The sequence below is a fragment of the Laetiporus sulphureus genome (assembly GCF_001632365.1).
Source record: "Laetiporus sulphureus 93-53 unplaced genomic scaffold LAESUscaffold_87, whole genome shotgun sequence".
NCBI classification, from domain to species: domain Eukaryota; kingdom Fungi; phylum Basidiomycota; class Agaricomycetes; order Polyporales; family Laetiporaceae; genus Laetiporus; species Laetiporus sulphureus.
Window position 1 is genome coordinate 58720 of NW_024468596.1, and position 19985 is coordinate 78704.

Consider the following 19985-nt stretch of genomic DNA (forward strand, 5'->3'; position numbering starts at 1 on the left):
CTCTGTATATTGATCGCGTACTGGTGTCCGCCTTGCCTCTTCGTTTGTTCCGCATGTGGATTGTCTCCTTTCAACTTTACTATCGCTGTACGTGCACTCGGAAATATCCTTCATACGTGATGAACGAGCTTACCGCTTGAATGGAGCCACCTTTCGATGGTTAACGACCGCATCGTTGGCCTCATGCATTGGCTATGCGCCTGCGTAGGTTGCTTCACATGAGGATAAAATGCAAAATTTCTGTGGGAAGTCGAGTGCGTAGTGACAGATCTGCCGCACCGATTACGCACATATGGATATTCTCCAGCTACTATACCGTGCTTTTCGATGCATAGATGTCATCACAGCAGAAGAGCATCGTTATTTCTTCTGTTCCTTATGCCACGTCCCCCCCTTCCGTGTGAACATCAAGTTATGGCATCGCGTATCAGAACGACGCGCAATGCGATTGAATCAGCCTCTTGATCGCCTGGCTATTGTTTCGCCACACGGCAATCGTTTTGCGGCGCCGCATGTGAGGGCAGCATACTTTTGCCATACCGTATAAGTCGTTACGGGCGACACGCACTGGTGAGAAAGACCGCAGCCAATAGCGCTAGCCACCAATACGGAGTTTTCTAATTCAGACCAACGTCATAGGACGGCTGAGCGTGCTGCGAGAAAACTATGTCGCTTCTTTGACTCTACAGCCGTTGAATGCGTGGACATTCTCTCGTGGCCGAGGCGAATCCGACTGCATGATATCGATTGCTTTTGCAGTTCCTGACTCGGAGTCTCTAGCACCTGCCGCTGGTTTTTACCTACAACTGTAAAAACACGACTCACCGGTAATCTCGGGCTACGCGACGAGTTGTCGTGGCGCTGGCCTCGTTGAAGACACTTCGTCATGCATGGTCCGTTATCAACCGTCGGCCCTTTTGTATCTTTAATATGCTTGCTAGATGACTCGAAGCCTGTATGGCCAAGAATCGAGTGCTGCAGCCTGCCGTAGGGCCGATAGTGCAAACATAAGAAGGTCACGATTTTATGGGCAATGGTCATTTGCACGGTCCAGGCACGCATTCAGATGAAGTCCTGCAGGAAGGGAGGTCAATCAATTCCACTCAACTCAACAATCGCGGTCACGTGCACGTGTCAAGACAATAAGACGGTACGAGATCTGACTCTTGCCTGCACACCGCTCTAATCTTGCGCATCGTACAGAACCCGTGCCTTTTGTCTTCGCTGAACTCACGCTAGAAGAAAGGCGGCCGGGGGATTGCGGATGATGAAGTGGACGCACGCCGCGCCGCGTGGGCCACTTTGTGCAAGTGAGCGATTACATTGTCAGTTCAACGACAGGGCCGTCCAAAATGACGGACGTGGTGAGAATGATTGGCTTTTGCCGCAGATGTAAAAAGATGCGTATTTCGATGTCTCCTGCACCACGGACGCAGCCCGATGGATCTATCGAAATGCTCCCAAGAAGTCGTCGAGTGAAGAGAACAATAAGAGGAACACATGCATTGGCGCTCATCGGGTGTCGGATTGCGCATTGCACAACTTCGATTGTCAACAGGTCGTGGCTAGCGGGCGATTGCGATCTATGACAGCTAATTGTTTGCGTCCTGAACCGATGCATAAAAAGCTGTGGACGAGGGGCGTCCCGCAGCTGTGAGCTTCTCGCCAACGCCTCATCGCCGGTTGCTTCTGCACGCTCATCCTCCTCGTTTGCAATGGACGCCTTCTTCACCATCGCGACGCCCGTCCCCGCGGAGGAGACCGAGGGCTGCCAGATCCCAAACAATTATGACACGTCAAGTGGGACAGTGTCCGGTTCATGTGTTATCGCCTGAGTGGCTTCGCTCGAAGGTACGCATTCGGCTCACATCGAATCAGGAACCATCGCTGACGGCACTCACCCCTGACAGGCTTCTCGTCTTCGTACACACTATTCACGAACTTTGCATGACCGAACGATGACTTCGTATTCGCATTCTTCGATCTGGCGCGCCATCGCGCACGGCATTTGCCCTTATCATTTTTATGCCATTTGTTATTCGTTCACGATTCGCCGTAACTTATCAACTTCGACATGCCGGGGATTTCGGGAGGTGGTGGTCTTGAGCTGTGGGGATATAAAAGGAGTTTTGTCCTGGAAAGAGTCCAGTTGACGTACTAGAGGTTATAGCGCACGCAATCTTGCTCAGCGTAACGATTATAAATCAATTTAACCCAATAGTTTGCACATCACTCGAGTGAGCACTCACCGTCCGTACCACACCAGTACATCTCGAGGTGAACGTCTTCTTTCTTCCAGATAAAACCAGCTCGACGTCCATGTAGTCAATTGTGTAGTCGCAAGTATGAACATGCAGTCACACTAGGGGTCCTGTAGAGGGGGAAGGAAGGTGTATGATACAGCAATGGCAACAGAGCTACAGTGGGAGTAAGTAGTACGACTTGGCTACAGCATGAGAACGAATGAGTTTGAGAATTCTGAACGCGGTCAGGCGTTCAAATGGTATATGGGTGTCGGAACGAAAGAGCGGGACGCCAGACCTCACTGTACATGTCGAAGTCTCAGCCTGTGATTTACTTATAAGGTTTCCTGCACCACAGTCATATAGATCGCTCCTTCCTCCTGTTGTCTAGAACGCTGCTGATCTCGCGAGCTGAGACTCAGGTTCCTCGTGATCAACCTGCCCATGCTGCGTGTCCTGCGGGAATGCTTCGGAATAGGAACACTGAGGCCCCGCTCGTGTCCTTGTCGCGCTTCGTGCTCGGAGATCACAGCATCCGAGAAGGGTGCGAAGGACGGTAGCGTAGGTGAGTCGTGCAAGACCTGTGCTGGGTCCAATGCGTGCGCTGACGTATTGATCGTCGAGGATACAACGCTGGTGGACAGCGATGCAGTACTTGCAGGGCGAGAGATGTGGCGATCAGGGATCAGAGTCGGTGGGAGAACCGTAACGGACGGCAGAGGCGAGGTAGGGATGCCAGAAGGAGGACGCGGCCACTGTTGGGACAAAATGGAATGTCTGTTCGAGGCCGCATGTGCGCGTTGAGGAGGCTCAGGCTCGCCATACCAGACGACTGGGACGTTCGTAGGCAGGGAAGACGTGCTCTGTGCCGGAACAGCAAATGGATGCGATACGTAACCGAAGGCTTCGCGCGCGACGGGCGACCCTAAGTACGTCCGGGCCGACCGAGCGAACAGATCATCCACCTCGTCGGAGGCTGTCGAAACAGGTGGCGATACCGAAGCACCTGCTGACAGCGTGACAGATATTGGAAATGGTCTGGACTTCCGTGGCTTCTGCGTCACATTGCTATGGTGCGCTTTCTCTGGATCTGCCAGGTCGGATGGTTCTGGCGACTTCAAGAGCACGTGTGGTCGCCTATCCATCGGCAGTTCGAACGACTGCCGACGCCAGTCGCGGCGGAGAGCGATCGTGGAGAACTGCTGAGCAACAGCGCGGTAACCACTGAGTGTATCCTGCCGTGCACTGGATATAAAGCCAGCAAGCGAGACGACGATGAGAACGAAGGTTGAGGCTGGTATAAGCCACCACGTGAACTCGGTGTCGACGAGGTCAGTGTCGTGAATGTCTGCAATTACGTTCACTGTGGTAAAGCGCGCGTGGACTTGATCCCAGGACGTCCATCGAAGCAAGCCTGATGGGGATACGATGGCAGCATAAATCGAAAACGCAGTCGAAGACAAGACCAGCGAGACGATTGGAAATGAGATGAACAGTGGGCGAAGGAAGATGTATGTGCCAGCGGAATTGCGATAAGCGATGTCCAAAACTGCCCGGCTGTTGTGAGAGCGAAGATAGACGATGATACATGAAACGAGGACGGCTATGATACAGAGGATGAGCGGTGGAAGCCAGACAAGGAATATTGCGGGAATGGATCTATAAACAGATGCCGTGCAGCCGAAGCCTTCGTAGATGTCGAAGCGATGATCCTGCACGATTATGTCTGCGGTGCCCTATCAACGATCCATAGCGCTGAGGACAAAGTGGAGTACGCACGAAGCGCCATGTAGAACATGGGCAATAGAAAGCATAGTATACATTCGAATGAGAGAACGCGGCGTCGCTCGGAGGCGTATACAGCCGGAAATATACGCCATGAGCGAAGGGTAAGACATAGACATATTGCCGGTATAGCAATTCGCGAACCGAATAGTAGCTTGGTTACTGAGCCAGAATGAATTATCATACTTTCGATGCACGCCAAACGGGGTTCACATACCTATGTCGCACCAAATAGTGAGCTTGACCTCACTGTTTGCTATCCACAATGAGCCATCGATGCCTTGAAAGACGTTGCTCATAAAGAGCCAAGCAATTAACGACAGTATAGGTATACTCCGTGATTCCCAGTGAGCGGGCGTCACCAAAATCACAAGCACGGCGCAAACGAAGGACACAGCTGGCAAACCAGGATTCATGACAGTGAGAAGGTATCTGCGAGGGGTATGTTCGAGAGAAAAGAGGAGGAGGAGGAACCTGCTGTTCCTGGGCGCAACTTAAGGCGCGGAGCAGTCATCGTCAGAGGACGGAAAAACTGAGGCTGCAAGGCGATAGAATCATCATCGGAAGTTCTCGATATCGTCCCAGTTCCATGAGGGACGGTGTCAGGTCCAGCAGAAAACAACAGTTGCCCGGGAGCGCGAACAAGAAGTTCGCCCACTGTCGTCACGGAGGCCCGCTATGCCGAGCGCATGCACTCGGTTAACGGGCATGAGCGCTGAGCACTCATTACGGCGCCTGATGGACTTTCTGGTGGAATTGACAACAAATAGAGACCCATACACAGAAAGCTGAATGATCCCGAAGATAGCAGAGAATAACGAGGTGGCTAAATATGGCAACCCTAGGAGAACGTTCATCTTTCGTCAGATGGCATATACTTTGTCAAAACGCGACGCGGTATCGAGCACGCGCATGTGTCATGAACGTGGCGAAAGAAAAAAGAGAATAGACTTTGCGGCATGATGACACCGCAGACATGATGGCATTTGCAACTATGGCATATGCCGAGTTAGTATTTTGCCTTTGTAAGTGATATTTGCAATGGTGTCATTTTGTATTTCAGATTATGAAAATGCAACAGGTTATCCAGCAATCACATATTAGTTACAAACTTTTTGAGATATGCAAGCATCATGCATATTTAAACAATATGTCAAAATTTAGCGCTGTGAAATTTGAGTCACAAATTATATATATTAGATGACATTCAAGTCCAACAGATGAAGACACAAAGTGTAGATCAGTCAAGGAGGCCTATATTCAACATTAGAATCAATACATCCTATGTTGGCTTTTGGGGCCTGGGAGGCACTGCGGAATGGCAGTGAACCTCGGAGGCATCGGAGCTGGGTACAGGGGCTGCAGGAATGGCAGCCAGGTAAGCGCTGGGCGTGCGAGCTGTGTCGCCTACCCTGAAGGGGCACGGTATAAAAGGGGTAGTTAAACATAGCGGTACCTTGCTCATTTGTTACCCAAAATCCCCAGTGGTGTCGTGAGTTATTGAACGTGGTGCCGGTCTTGGCGGCCGTCGTTCAACATCCTACACCTTGTGCCAGATTGAAGTGATGGCATTGGGTATATTAATCTGCCAGACTTGAATGTCATCTAATATATATAATTTGTGACTCAAATTTCACAGCACTAAATTTTGACATATTGTCTAAATATGCATGATGCTTGTATATCTCAAAAAGTTTGTAACTAATCTGTGATCGCTGAATAACCTGTTGCATTTTCATCTTCTGAGATACAAAATGACATCATCGCAAATATCACTTACAAAAGGCAAAATACTAACTCGGCATATGCCATAGTTGCAAATGCCATCATGTCTGCAGTGTGATAGTATTTGACACCACATCACCAGAGGCCTTTGCACCTAGCTGGCCATTTTTGATATCAAGCTAGTGCCTGTGTCTGGGATGAATGAGTTATGATTGATGGTCGTGATGCAGTAGCGAGTCCAGCATATAAGGAGATGGAGCTAGCTTTCGGTGAAAACAAATGAAAGCATTGCCAAAAAGCATAGAGAAAACACCGAGATTTGCCTCCCTGCATTCAGCATTCCTCACGGACGCTCAGATTGCTACGCCGAATCTTCTGAACTTCAGTTTTCAGCTCAGTCTCAGCTGCATATGTGTGTTCTTCCGTTTGATGCTTTTCTGGAAGACATATGTTGCTGTATACTCTTGCATTTTAACCCCACACATCCCGTCTAACCAGCGATGAGATCTAGCATGTGAGCGATCTGAAAGGACAAACTTATATGCTCCTGCGGACGTGAATGGCCTATGCAATGAGGATTGCACTGATTCATAAGAATCTAAGGCATAATCAAGTGGAGGAGACGGAAGAGCCGGAGTGAGATGTAGCCAGTCCTGTGGCACTTCTGTCCTCGATCCTTGATGCATGATGCCTGAGTGCGGAGATACACGAACATGGCAGCCTGAGAATGCAAAATGGTGCATATATTAAAATGGTCACCGTACACCGGGCACATGAGCCCATGATTCCACAGGGAACATCTTGGACACATTGTAATAACAGTCTAAATAATCATGCAATGTTTTCAGTGAATATATTTTGAAATCATTTTTAATGCTTTAAGCATCAGTACAATTTTGATAACATTCATAATGATGCCACAATCAGGCCCCAATGTTGCAGCTGACAGCATTCAAGCAACATTGCAGTAATATGTTGCAGCTGACAGCATTCAAGCAACATTGCAGTGATATGTTGAATGTTTCTTGAGAAAAATTTTTAAATGATACTTCTGAGGGCTATGATGTCATCAAGATGCTCCCACTGGGTTCATTGTGATCATATAAATTCAATTACTATATATAATAATCTGCTAACCATATTAGGACATCCTCAATGCATCTAAAATGATTTCAGCCCGCACCTGATGGAAAGCATCTAGCACTCATTGTAATGTCACCTTGATCATATTTGTAATGTACACTTAAGGTCCATTCAAAATGATGCCACATGTTGTGTGAATGCTGGCTAGAGAAAAATTGTCGTCACATTATAGTGTCTTTCTGAATGAAATCACAATTATTTCACAATGATGGCACTCAAAATAATTTAAATAATTTCATAATGTTTACACTGGTAACATTATAATTACATTGTGACTGTTATCACAATGTGTTTAAAATTTTTCCAGTGAAATCATGGGCACATGTCCTCAGTGTGTCACAGCGCATTATAGATCCTGCCAAAAGGCAAGGAAATGGCTGCAAGGTACTAGCCACACTCATGACCTGCACAAAAACCAAAATAAGGATCTGCCACAAGGGGGCTAGATCAAAAAGGCATGCAGTGGTATACAGCCTGCAAAAAGGGGCTCAAAGGGCCCTTAGCCTTATAATCACACAAAAAGGGGCTGATGGCTTGTTAGGCCATATACAATAGATGTATGAAACTGGGGGTACCCAGCTTTATCATAGGTACTTATATACATGTAGGGCAGGGCCCCTGGCACTGTGCTACTGTGAGACCTCAGATACCTACATATAAACATATTGTTAGATCTAGTAATGGTCTGGACTTTGCCATAGCAACTATCTAAGAATGGCCGTGATTTGTCCAATGAGATAATTGCTACAGAATGGTGCCACTATATGAGCAGCAAAGTGGTGCCATTATTGAGTGGCCAATAAAGTGTCTGCCATATGGCATATTCGAATAGTGATGCTACCATTTGGTAGCCATGTTGTTGGTGCCACTTCCCACCATGTGACAATCCTAATCCTTTAGGCTGAACCTTTAATCAGTCATGTGACTGGGTTGCTGAATCATGGGTGCTTGATGGTCACGTGGTAGACACAGCCACATCTGCAATGTATGTGCTGATATTATGCTATTTGTCCAAGTATTCACTTTGTTGGACCAATATTAAGGTTGTGCTCATATAACTACTTATGGTTGCCAAATAAGGACTTAAAATGCGAAAATAAAGCTGTCATGTTAAATATTGTGACATGGTGGTAGAAGCTTGAATAAGTATTCTCTTCTGTGGAAACTAGCCAAAGCTAGTGCTTTACAGTTGTGAGTGAGCATTTCAGAAGCTTCCAGACATAGCTTGGCCAATTAATGATAGTGTGACAGCCTTGCATGGCACGGCACCAAAGATATCTTCATTCCTGCTCAGGTCCCTGATAGGAGGGAGTGCATACACAGGCTTGCTGAAACCCGATTCAGAGGGCAGACTAGACATAAATGCCGAAGAGCTTCTCGAGATGTATGGGGAACCAACCTTGTCCCAGACATCCTGGATTGAGGTGGCAGACTCTGTTGGATGCAAGAATGGATATATGGGTTCAGTGGTGGGCCAATAGTTATCAGCAGCAGAAGCAGGCTCCTCAATGAACAGGTCTGACCCAGAGAACTTTAGTTCATGTGCAGCAGTTGTTTGAGAAGTTCGTGGTGCAGCAGCAATGGAAATGGGTTTGTTCTCATTGTCCTTGTTTGCAAGTGACAGGTGTTAGCCCTGCGTTCCCAGTCTACATGTCGGGCATTCTTGACGAACTGCGAGATGAGCTTTTTGGAGATCCATGAATGGTGCTCGCAGATCAGAGACATGGTCTTATCCATCCCTCCATGGTTTGACAGGCAGTGGCAGTAGCACAGAATGTCACAGATCTGTTTCTCGAGCACATTTGGCTAGTTCTCATAGAGCATCACAGGCATGTTGTCGCCCTTCACATCTGCCTTGTTCAGTGAAAGCACCTGCCACTTGTTGGATAACACGAGTACTATAGCTGGCCTCATTTTGCAAAGTTTTTCGTAGATCATGAATAATAATTTGAGTTCTGGGTCAAATTACTTCAAACCTTAAGGATAAGATGTTTAAACATTCAGCTAACCAAATGACCAAAATGATCACTGAAAGGTAAGGAGGACTGCCCATCAAAGAACTTCTGAATCAGAGGGTGTCAAACAGAAGGGTAATGCAAAATCTTGTCACCATCAGTCACATCTTGCCATGAAACAGCTTGTGTTGGCATGCTTGGCAAACTGCTCTATTAGGCAAGTTGGCTTTCAGCCACTGCCACTGATAGGTGTGGACTTCAGATGTGTGATTGCCTTTCCGGGCAGCAGTGGCTGACATCTGTCACACCCAGTCAGTGTTTCCTCAATCTAAGGCATGCCATCCCACAAACAAATCTGGACTTTTCATAGTGTGAATGGAATCTATGTGAAGATTTGTTATTACAAAAACTGAGGAATACAGCAAATAGAATCGGCATAGATCTAAGGATTTCGGCTGAAAATTAGCCACTATTTGAGAATGTAGCCGCAGTGATTGTCCTTGCATAATATGATAACATTTTTCTCATATTTAAGCTGAATGGACTTGAGCTCTAGAGATGATTTTGCAGATTAGAGCAAGCCATAGTATCTTCTGGACCCACCAGAAGAACTGCGGCATTCTGACCCGAGAGGTCGCTGGGTCATGTAGTATGTCCCAGATTTTGTCGAACATGATCTGCATGAGAAGTGCCTTCTCCTGCTTCTAAGATGAAGATGTGAGATGTAGCCCTTTTTAATTTTTGTATCAGTCAGTCAGCTGGGCACCCGAGGTCATGCTGTGAATCTACGAGCATCCATGCATTTTTGGTGGCTGATGGGTCTGGGAGAGCATGCTTCGTGGTGGCCTTAAACTTCTCCTTCACCTTTGCAGCACCAATTTTTGGTTGAATGCAGTTGGTAATGGTGTCCTGCCGCATGGTGGAGAGTTTGGCATCTTGTCCTCAGGAGACATATTAGACATAATGTCAATGATGAGTTTGGATTATATGAGTATATGAATAGCACTAATGCATTTAGTGAGGACTACACAGCCATGTGATAACAAAAACTCACTGGTAGATAGGTTGTTCTGCTGCTCTTGCAATTTATGACCAGCAATGTGAGAGCAAATGAAGGAGTAGTCTGAGGAAAAAGAGGACCCAGGCAACTCTCATATAGGAGTGTCGCAAAAATCTTTCGAAACGAGTCTGAAATATGCAAAGTTTCGGGCCTCCAGTATGCAAAGTGTGACAAGACCTGTGACTATGTCACATTTTGTAATGATACATCACATTTGTATGTCACACTATGTCAGAGTCAGAAAAACACGGATTTGTTTGCAACTCGGAGATGGCCTGCTACTCACTACATTATTATGTGAGGCGAGATAGCCCGCTACTCTCACATAATGATGTTGTGATAATAAAGAGGCTATATGGAGTGCGTATCAAGCTGATGTTTATCAATGCTGTTGTCATGAAAGGTGACATCTTGAAGAAAAGCTGCAAATGCATTCACTGTTGCAGATATTTTTGTTATTTATTTGGGATCAGAATGAGAAGATCTTGATGCACAAACTACAGATTTTGTATCTTTCGAATGTGACAATCCAGCTCCATGAGTTCAAGGAGAGCTATGCAAGCAGCACAATGCACGCATGTACATACTATGATGGCTATCTGGTCAGGAAATCATTTATCTTTATGTTAATATGTGACTATATGGTGGTCTTATTGCATCAATGGCTTGTCACATCAATAATACTAGTGTTTAACCACCCAGACATGCCTAAACCGGGATCTCCGACATGCATTGGGCCCTAAAACATGCTAAGTTGCAATAAAAATAAGAGTCTTTTTGAGAGTTTTTGAGGCCTCTGAGGTCTGAAATATGCAATCCATGACAAGGAAATCATAATTTGGGGCCCCTCAAATATGCTATTTTGTGACACTTCTGTATGGGAGTTGCCCAGATCCTGGAAAAAGCAAGGGAGAAGGGCACCTAACAGGTGAGTGACATGGTCACGTAAATGGATGTTGTGGCTTGTGCCCTTTTATGGCCTTGTCTAGGCAGACCTATTTTTTTTTTGAGGGAGCGATGGTCAAACATTGTGCAGCGGTGCAGTGCGATGACCTTATACTTAAAGCTGTGGCACTGTAGTGATCTCGGGGGCAAAGTGGCTCACAATCGCACCTTGATGAGTCTGTATATTATGGTGCTATGCCACAAACAAAAGAATGACAAATAAAAAAAAAAGAACCTAAAGGCTAAACTCTAGTGGCAGCACTTGTGCAATCAAAAGACTACTCACTGATGTGAAGTAAGTCTGGAAAGGTGATAGAGATATATAGGCAGGCTGGTTAGGCCTTAGTCTGTGTAGTAATATGATGAGAAGAAATGATCTGAGGTTTCTTGCTCTATAGGCTGGTCTTATATACATACATGTATCGAGTGCTGGTTACTACATGACATGCTATTGGCTATCTACGTACCTTTGCAACTAAACTATATATAAAACAATAAGTGGGAGAATCTACCTATATGCAAAACAATGGATGTGAAGATCTGTCCTTATCTGTAACAATGGTGAGATGATCCATCCTATCGTGGTAACGGCTATACTTTGAGCTGATTGCCTAGATAATCCCTAACAATAGTCCTTGTTCCCTTTGTTTCCAAATGGATGCCTCTATTATGTCCTGGAATAGACAGGTCTGACCAGATCATCCACAGGTCTGGACCATAACATGTGATGTAGACTATCACCTGATCTCAAGTGTCATGTCTGTGGCTGAGTGGCATGAGATATTGGTAAAGCACGTGGTCTGTGGTGTGAGAAAAGTTATGTGTGGACTTTGTGGTGAAAATCTGTGACACTACCCCCCTTTCATGGTTCAGCTTCCTGTGGAACCAAAACCTTTATCCTCTCATCCATGTCTGTCCCCCAATGGTTTCTTATTGTCGACTGATATTCCTTCAGCAAAGACTTCAAGAATAATCTGAGCTATGCAGTCACCGACAGAGACTTTGAAGGGATGGTCTGAGTGATTGATCATGATGACTTTAAGTTCCCCTGTGTAGTCAGGGTCAACAACTCCTGCTCTAATATTGATTGTCCATCATGCGGACAATCCACTGCTTAGTGCAATTCTGATGTAAGTGCCAACTAGGGGTTCAATGGCGAGCCCAGTTCCTACAGTTGCATGGGCATGTGTCACAGATTTTTGCCACAAAGTCCGCACGTGACTTTACCCACACCATAGATCATGTGCTTCACTAATATCTCACGCCACTCAGCCACAGATGTGACATGTAGAGATCAGGTGATAGTCTACATCACATGTTACGGTCCAGACCAATGGATGACATGGTCAGACCAATCTATTCCAGGAACCACAAGGGTGTTCATTTTGGAAACAAGGACAATTACTATAAATCATCTAGGCAATCAGCTCAAAGGATAGCCATTACCACAATAAGGAAAGGTCACCGAAGCCCAGGGATTTTCCATAGCATTGCTTGAATCCCACGAGGAAGAACCTCTTCACTTATTTTTTCACAGAGACGTTCCTGCACTAGTACATATTAGGATAGATTTGCTCTCACGAGCATATGGCCTTTTGTCCTGGACTTGACCAATGCTGTAGTAGTCAGTGGGATCTCGTTCCAGATAGGTAAAGTAGCAGTAGTAAGTGGCCCATCCTGTACACATATATAAGACCAGCATGTAGAGGATGAAACCTCAGATTGTTTCTCCTCATCTACCAAGCATAGCAACCACTGAGCCTACCAAGCTCCACTATATATATCTATCACATTTCCATATACTTGCTGGCACACCAGTAAGTAGGTAGGTCTTTTGACACTACTTGGGATCTGGGGGGATCAGGGCAGCATGTTCCATGTGACTGACCCTGTTTTGGTCTTTTTGATCTCTTGTCCAGCGTCGCTGTGACATTAGAAACAATCTGACATTTTCTGCACCCCTGCTTAGTGTCTAATGCAAGCAGCCACATATTTTCAGTGCAAGCATCTTCAGCCGTAGCGTGCAGCTTTTCCCACACACATTCCAATTTGACTTCTACCCGGCGTGAGCCTCAGCAAGATGCTGAGCAGCCCAAGGCAGCAAAGTGCAAGGCCACCCATAAAGAAGATCCCTACACTGGCTACAAATGCTGCAAGACCAACCAAGAGTGAGGAAGGCTCCTTACCTTAGCATCCCTAGGTGCTTCATCCACAGATCAACAATGATCGGCGGCCAGGGTAGTAGACACTATGCATATTAGGGTACAAGGCATCATTCATTGCCTTCACAGTCACACCCCTCTGCTCGAACGTTACAATCCCAGAGCTGGATGTCTCACCACAGATGGATGCAAGCCAAGACCTCCACCCAAGATCATCACCAGCAATGCCATTCCCCCCACGATCATCACTCTGCAGCTGATATGACCCATACAACTTAGCGCATGACCCATTCGCCCACTCCTGTCCACAGTTAGACCCACGCTTCACAATGACATGCTCAAGAAGCAGGTATCTGCTACCTCCTTTAGGCTTCAGCTGATACCGGGAGCATATTGAGAGAGAATAAGTCAGGACTGGAGGAAGAAAGTACAACTTCTTGCATCGGAGTTAGACAAAGTCTGCGCAGACTTATACATGGGTACTCGCAAATACACCTTCGTCGAGACTCAGGTCATCAACATGTGCTGCTTGGAGATAGGCAGAATTAGTTTCAAGAAGATAGGGAAGCAGCAGAGGCTAGATGAGATCGTCAAGGAGATTGGGAAGGTCAAGGACAAATAGTACCTAGGCTTCATCTTCAATTAGATATATACTTCTTTTACTTGTGAAAATGTCATCCAATCGAGCACAAATGACTACCTTCCAACAACAAATGGAAGATATCCTTCACCCAAACATCGAGACACATGAAAGTACACCCTATGCCTCTAGTCAACCATTACCAGAGCTCCAACCTGGAGATTCTGCATCGCAAGTCAGAGGACCATTGTCTCCAACACCATCACTCCTCCCAGCATACATACCTTTCACATGGTCCTATGATGGACATCAATATGAGCATCTCGAAGATGCCATTAGGCAGTCCACCCCCGGCAAGATACCCAATAACATCCATGAATGAGTAATCATCGTCATGAAGTCCATGGTCAACAATAAACTCAAAAAGATGTATAACGTACTTGGTGACAAGATCTATGAGCACAAATGAATTCTTGAGGCATCCATTACATCAATCCAAATGAAGCAACATCTCAAAGAGGCAGTACTCAAGTCCAAGAATGAAAAACTCTCGGACAGGATCAAAGCCCAGGATGCACACATGGTCATCCTAACTGACAAAATCACAGGAACTCAGGAAGCTATGTTGGACATGGGAAAGAAAATGATGGAACTAGGCAGCGAAAATATCAAGCTGCATCATGAGCTAGCTTCACTTAAAGCAAGCGGCGTCACAATGATGCAAGGTCAAACATCCGGCACGGTCCAACCCAACCATCCTCGCATCAAAATTGCCAAACCTCCACACTACTCAGGCAAAGGAAGTTTGGAGGACTGGCTCTAACAACTTGGTATATGAATGTGGTGGAATAAGATCAATGATGATGAATGCAAAATCACTATGGCACTGCTGCACTTGGAAGGTGGTGCATTCACCTACATGTCAGAATATGTGACCAAGGTAGCAGCATGACAATTCCTCGGTACTTGGGAAAACTTCATCAACATTCTCATGGTGAACTACAGGACTCTCGACCTGGATAAGGATGAGCAACGGCACTGTGAGGTGGCCAGCATGGCTGCCCCCCACTATAATTGTGCTCCCTAACATTTGACAGCAAGCTCAGAGCAGAACAGGCACATCGTATTTAGGGCAGGACAGATACATCGAGTCTGTGCTATGGATCGTTTACATGGATGGGGCCCTCCAAACCTCAGGACGTGACCTCAGAACCAACTGTCACCTTCAGAAAAGTGCTTTGGGTGCAGCGTATGGTCCAGATCATCACCAGCTTCTACAGACATGGAGGTGTATGGCACCACTGAAGGCTGGCCATGTTGGAGCGAAAGGGAGGTGGAAGCTTTGGATGAGGGAATGTCGGGGCTCATTGATCTTTGTCCAAGCATGTCAAGCAAGCATTGCCACAATCAAGGGTCCGAAAAAAGATCTCCAACCATTGTGGCTGACCTTGAACCATGATTGTGTGACAAATAAAAGGTGGTGAGGGCACGGAGATCACAGACCTACTCAAAGGAGTCAGTCAGTGGCACCTGCATTCCTGTCCAGGTGAGCTCAGTGCAGGTGGTGTCAAGGAGCGCCTGAGGCTACAGGTCAATCTAAATAGGAGAAAAAGGAAGACATAGAACACGTACCAGGAGGGATCAGACTCGGTGGCACCATTTATTCCACTCAACCACAGCGGAACACAAACCAGATGGAACATGTATGCATTCCATGGACAGAGCCTCAAGCAGCAGAAGATATTGATGTATGCACAGGGTGTAGATGGATCGCTGTTCACCAGGGATGCCATCTGGTGTGTAAGACATGGCAAGATGAGAATAGGGTGGAGAGTGGCAATAGCTGAGAGGGGCACAAGAAGGGGCAGGCAGGTTGAGGTGTGTACATGTCCAAGGACCGCAGCTGTAGACCAGGTGAGGTACCGATGGGAGACTGCATCCAAGATGATGTCAGGAAACCCCAGCATATGAGCACAGACCAAGAAACAGGTGAAACCATTGGGGCAGCATAGGCGAGGTGTCCAAAGAATGGACAGGGCACCTTCAGATCAGGAACAAGGAAACTTCCATGGTATGGGATGGCCGCTGGGATGGGCCCTTGAGGAATGCAGTGAGCAGAGTGCAACACAGGTGAATAGAAGGCAAGGAATTCAGAATGAGATGTGATGGGGTGGTCTGCAGCAGCAGGCCCTCCAAGGAATTCAAAATGAGATGAGTGAGGCAAGGGAATGAGTTACAGGACCAATCGGGGTCCGATGTGCAATTAAGTCTCAGATGAACATGCCCTGAGGGCATAGTATAAAAGGGTGGTGCAGTTAGGTAGTTGGGGGGAGCTCGGACAGCATATCTAGGAGCTAGAGTATGTGATGAGGCTTGCATAGCAGTGCACAGAGACAGTGGTCTCCCTCTCCTCCACAACCTACTGCTTCTACTTCATGATCTAATCAGAATCTTTGCTCTCACTGTTGAACGCGGTTGATCAACCATCAGGACATTGCCACTGAAACAGTATGCCCACCTCCTGAGACTCCTGTACTCCATCCAGAAGTCATTAGACTTGCCCCGGAACTGTTTTATTGTGCGTATCTTGCATATATCACCCTGGCCCATACACTCTACATGGCTGGTGGTCTATTGGGTGCCATGTTGATTCACTTCTTCACCATATTTTACATTTGGCTCTTGCATTGGCTTTAGATGCAGACCTTCCCTGCACTGTTCCCCCTTCACCCTACCTGGTTGTTTGCTGTCCTTTCACAGCTAGCTGAGTACTCACAATCACATTTTCTGGAGCCCACCATGAGGGAGGAAAAGTTTAGGAAGGTGAAGACCTGAAGCCAAGTCAGGGTGGCCCAAGCCCTTGCCAAGGAAAGAGTGTCCGGTAGAGCAGACTCTCTGGACGTGGACGCCTCAGCTTCATCAACACTTTTGGCAGTGCCAAGCATCTCAGACAAAATTTTCAAGGAAGCGATCGAGACCGTGACTGAGACCACGTCAGACCCCAGAGTGACTACCAAAAATCTGTATCCTGAAATCCCGATTGACAACATGTTGGCAGGAGTGGATGAATACGAACTGTCAACGTATGATGACATGACGGACATAGCATGGCAAGAAGATTCCATACTATGAGATCTCTCTATGATTCTCCCTGGGCACTTCACAGTATCAAGGGAAACAGTGACGACCCCATCTGAAGTACGAAAACACAAACATATGCTCTCCTACATGCCCGAAGGAGCATCAGGTAAGATGGCCTCGATGGTCACTGTTCAGCGACCCCCAGAACTCGTAACCAGGACTAAATCGGTGTTCACCTCACAAATATCAATCTTTACCATGGCAGGGCACAGTGGAGGATCCGGTCCAGGCAATGGAGGATCCCATGGTGGCAGCCGGGGGGGGGGGGGCAGTGGCAGCAGCAGAGGAGGAGGCAGCAGACTGGGTAGGAACCCAGGCAGTGGCCTAAGTGGATCGAGCAGACTTGGCAGTGAATATGGTGGGGGATCAGGCAGTGGTGGAGGGGGAGGTGGCAGACCAGGCAGATCAGGCAGACCAGGTGGATCGGCAGGACCAGGAGGTAGTGGCGGCGGCTGGGGCTGGGACCAGGACAAGCTCCGGGAAGGGGTTTTTTGATGCCAGCCTGAGGACAGAAGACTGCTCCAACATTCGACAGAGAGCCTTGAAAGCTGCACTAATACTTTGATGATCTGGATGAGCTAGCAATCCAGGCTGGGCTTACAGGAGCACAGAAAGTTCACTATGTGCTGCACTACCTCACCATACAATAGGAGGAGTTATGGTTTACAGTCCTTGTGGCAGCAACAACTGACTATGTGATGTTCAGACAGCAGATCTTCGAATTATATCCTGGAGCAGAGGGCGACCAACTCTACACCACTGCCAACCTGGAACAATGTGTCTCTGAAGCACTCACCCAGGGCATTCACACTTGAGCTGAAGAAGCTATCTATTTCCATGAATTCACTCCAATAGTGAACTACCTGATCCAGATGGGACGAGTATCGCCCATGGCCCGAGACGAGCGGTATGTTAGGGGATTCCACCTGACCGAGAAAGCAACCATTCTGCTCCGGTGCAAGATACTGCACCCAAACCATTATCTGGATGATCTATGGAGCATGAACGATGTCCACGATGCTACGCAGAAGACTCTGGTGGGGGGGGAGGTCCAGTTGGGGGTAGCTATGGGATCCTTGGAGGAGGTGCTAATGTCGGTGGTCTGGGACTCACCCCGGCTGCCCCCACAACAATCTCTGCTATGAGTGCAACCAATGAAATGACCTTCAAGGTGACTGCAGCAGCCATCAAGCAAGAATCTGGCAAAATTTCAGACCTGTGAAAATCGGTAGAATGCCTAATGAGCTTCTTACAGAGTCAGGCTCAGTCCAACACAGGCAGACAGGGGTGCTGGGGAGGCTATGCATCGCAAGGGCCAGCCAGTACATTTGCAGCAAGCTTGGCAGCAGAAGCACCCGGAAACATGACAGGTTACCCCATGAACTGCAATTGCAACTACTGTGATAGACCGGACCACTTGATGAGTCATTGCCCCATGTAGAGGAGGACGTCAAGGCTAAAATGGTCACATCTGACTGCCAGATGGAGGATATGTTCTGAGGGCACTCTCCAGAAACAACATGCAGGATCGGGTCAACTCCTGGTACTCTCAGCACCTCAGGATGTCTGTCCTGGGAGCGGTTCAGTCTGCTGCGACTCCACAAGTGAGAGATCAGCTGCCGCACCAGGTCAATATACTCGAAGAAGTGCGCGAGATCAACATGGCAGTTATTGATGAACCAGGGAACACAGACAGGATGGAGCACGTGTTCCAGGCAATAGACAATAGCAGATGAAGGGTGCATTTCGATGGGGTTGAGGTTATCAGTGGCAAGCCTGGAAAGGACAAGGCTGGGCCTGAGGAAGGGTGCAGAGCACAGAAGGGACTGCCCAGAATCAAGGCTAGTTCACTTCCAGGGGATATTCTGGCTTCACAGCCCACCTATGGATATCGTACCCCAATTGAAGACAAGAAAAATGTCTCTGGGATAGTCAGGAAGATACTCGACCTACCTGTAATGGTCACCATTGGAGAGCTCATGCAGCATGCCCTAGAACCACAGAAGCATCTCAAGGAGCTGATCACCCTGAAGTGCATAGCAACAACGGCCTGGGTCGAAGAAGTCATGAATGAAGATGAAGTCAACATGGGTGAGGGGAGTGTGTTTCTGATGGCCCTCAAGATGACATTATCTATGAAGGGATTGCTCCCACTCTGGGTCATCAAACTAATGATCAAGGACATGCTTCAGTGTGAATGTATCCTGGACCAGGGCATGCAAATATGTGTCATGCAGGAGAATGTCTGGAAAGACCTCAGAGCCCCTTTCAACCTGGACGAAGTAATTTTGCTGGAGACTGCAAACACCTCAGTGACAAAGACAGTCAGGAAGCTGCCATGTGTTCAGCTCCGCTTTGGGTCAGTCGTCATTGCAGTACAAGTTCAGGTGGTACACCATGCGCCATTCAAAAATCTCTTAGAGTGACCGTTCTTTGCTACAGTGGCCTGTGAGACTTGAGACTTTGCCTCCGAGGAGCAGCAGATCACAATCACGGATTCACACTCAGGAGAGCAGGTTGTGGTGCCAACAAAAGCTTGGACTATGCAGCAGGAAGTCAATCTGAACCTCGTGAATTTTCACGGGTCGATGAATCGGGTGTAGCTCGAGAAGATGCAATATTAGGATTGAAGAGACATGCCCTGAGGAGAAGAAGGCATGTGCAGAAATCAGCTGGGTACAGTCCGAAACTGTGTCCATTAGTTCCACATCATCTTTCATCCCATGTAAAGTCACTGAATCTGAAATACATTTTTCTTCACTGTATGATGTGAGGCGTGAGTGCATGGATCTTCGGACTGGGTTTTGGACTGTGGAGATGAGACTGTGGAGTCACGGGAAGGCGGGATGGGTCATGGTCGAGAAACAAGAAACAGAAGTATTCACCTACAAGAAGGTGGCCAACCGGGTCAAGCCCATGGTGACCACATTATCAGAAGAGTTCCGAATTGTGTGAAGGAAACCAGTCAACCTGATGAAGGGGCTTCCAACCCTACTGGTTCACCTGCCCAAATTCGAGTCTCAGGAAAGGTGCACACAGAAGAGGCATGATGCGCTTAATGTCACTGGCAATGGTTTCCTCTGGCTGGAGGAGATGAAGCTTACAGATTTCTTAATATGCGCACACAACACAGCATTTGCATAGGACAAAATGAAAAAGAGGCAGTTTCAGGATGAGTACTTCGACCCAGTAGTCATTTTGACAGTGGAACACATCCCGTGGGTGCTTAAGAACATGCCGATATCA

General features: G+C 47.3%; 4 protein-coding genes across 4 annotated transcripts; 1 reads left to right on the top strand and 3 right to left on the bottom strand.

The window, feature by feature from the left end:
• Window positions 1-2303: 2303 nt before the first annotated feature.
• Window positions 2304-4910, bottom strand: LAESUDRAFT_753301 (STE3-domain-containing protein). Its single transcript, XM_040911767.1, has 3 exons — window positions 4246-4910; window positions 4023-4190; window positions 2304-3969 (listed from the first exon to the last, which is right to left on the bottom strand). Exons 1-3 carry the CDS (start codon window positions 4442-4444, stop codon window positions 2579-2581), a joined length of 1758 nt encoding a protein of 585 aa, XP_040757990.1. The 5' UTR covers window positions 4445-4910; the 3' UTR covers window positions 2304-2578.
• On the bottom strand, window positions 4538-4956 carry LAESUDRAFT_561497 (uncharacterized protein). Its single transcript, XM_040902955.1, has one exon. It carries the CDS (start codon window positions 4883-4885, stop codon window positions 4631-4633), a length of 255 nt encoding a protein of 84 aa, XP_040757991.1. The 5' UTR covers window positions 4886-4956; the 3' UTR covers window positions 4538-4630.
• Window positions 4957-8555: 3599 nt separating this feature from the next.
• Window positions 8556-9555, bottom strand: LAESUDRAFT_616672 (uncharacterized protein; the record flags this gene model as incomplete). Its single annotated transcript, XM_040903222.1, has 2 exons — window positions 8556-8702; window positions 9397-9555. Coding segments are annotated over 2 exons (306 nt in total), but the record flags the coding sequence as incomplete, so codon positions are not given.
• A 9319-nt stretch (window positions 9556-18874) lies between these two features.
• Window positions 18875-19165, top strand: LAESUDRAFT_666528 (uncharacterized protein; the record flags this gene model as incomplete). Its single annotated transcript, XM_040905258.1, has 1 exon — window positions 18875-19165. One exon carries the CDS (start codon window positions 18875-18877, stop codon window positions 19163-19165), a length of 291 nt encoding a protein of 96 aa, XP_040757993.1.
• Between the last annotated feature and the right edge of the window lie 820 nt (window positions 19166-19985).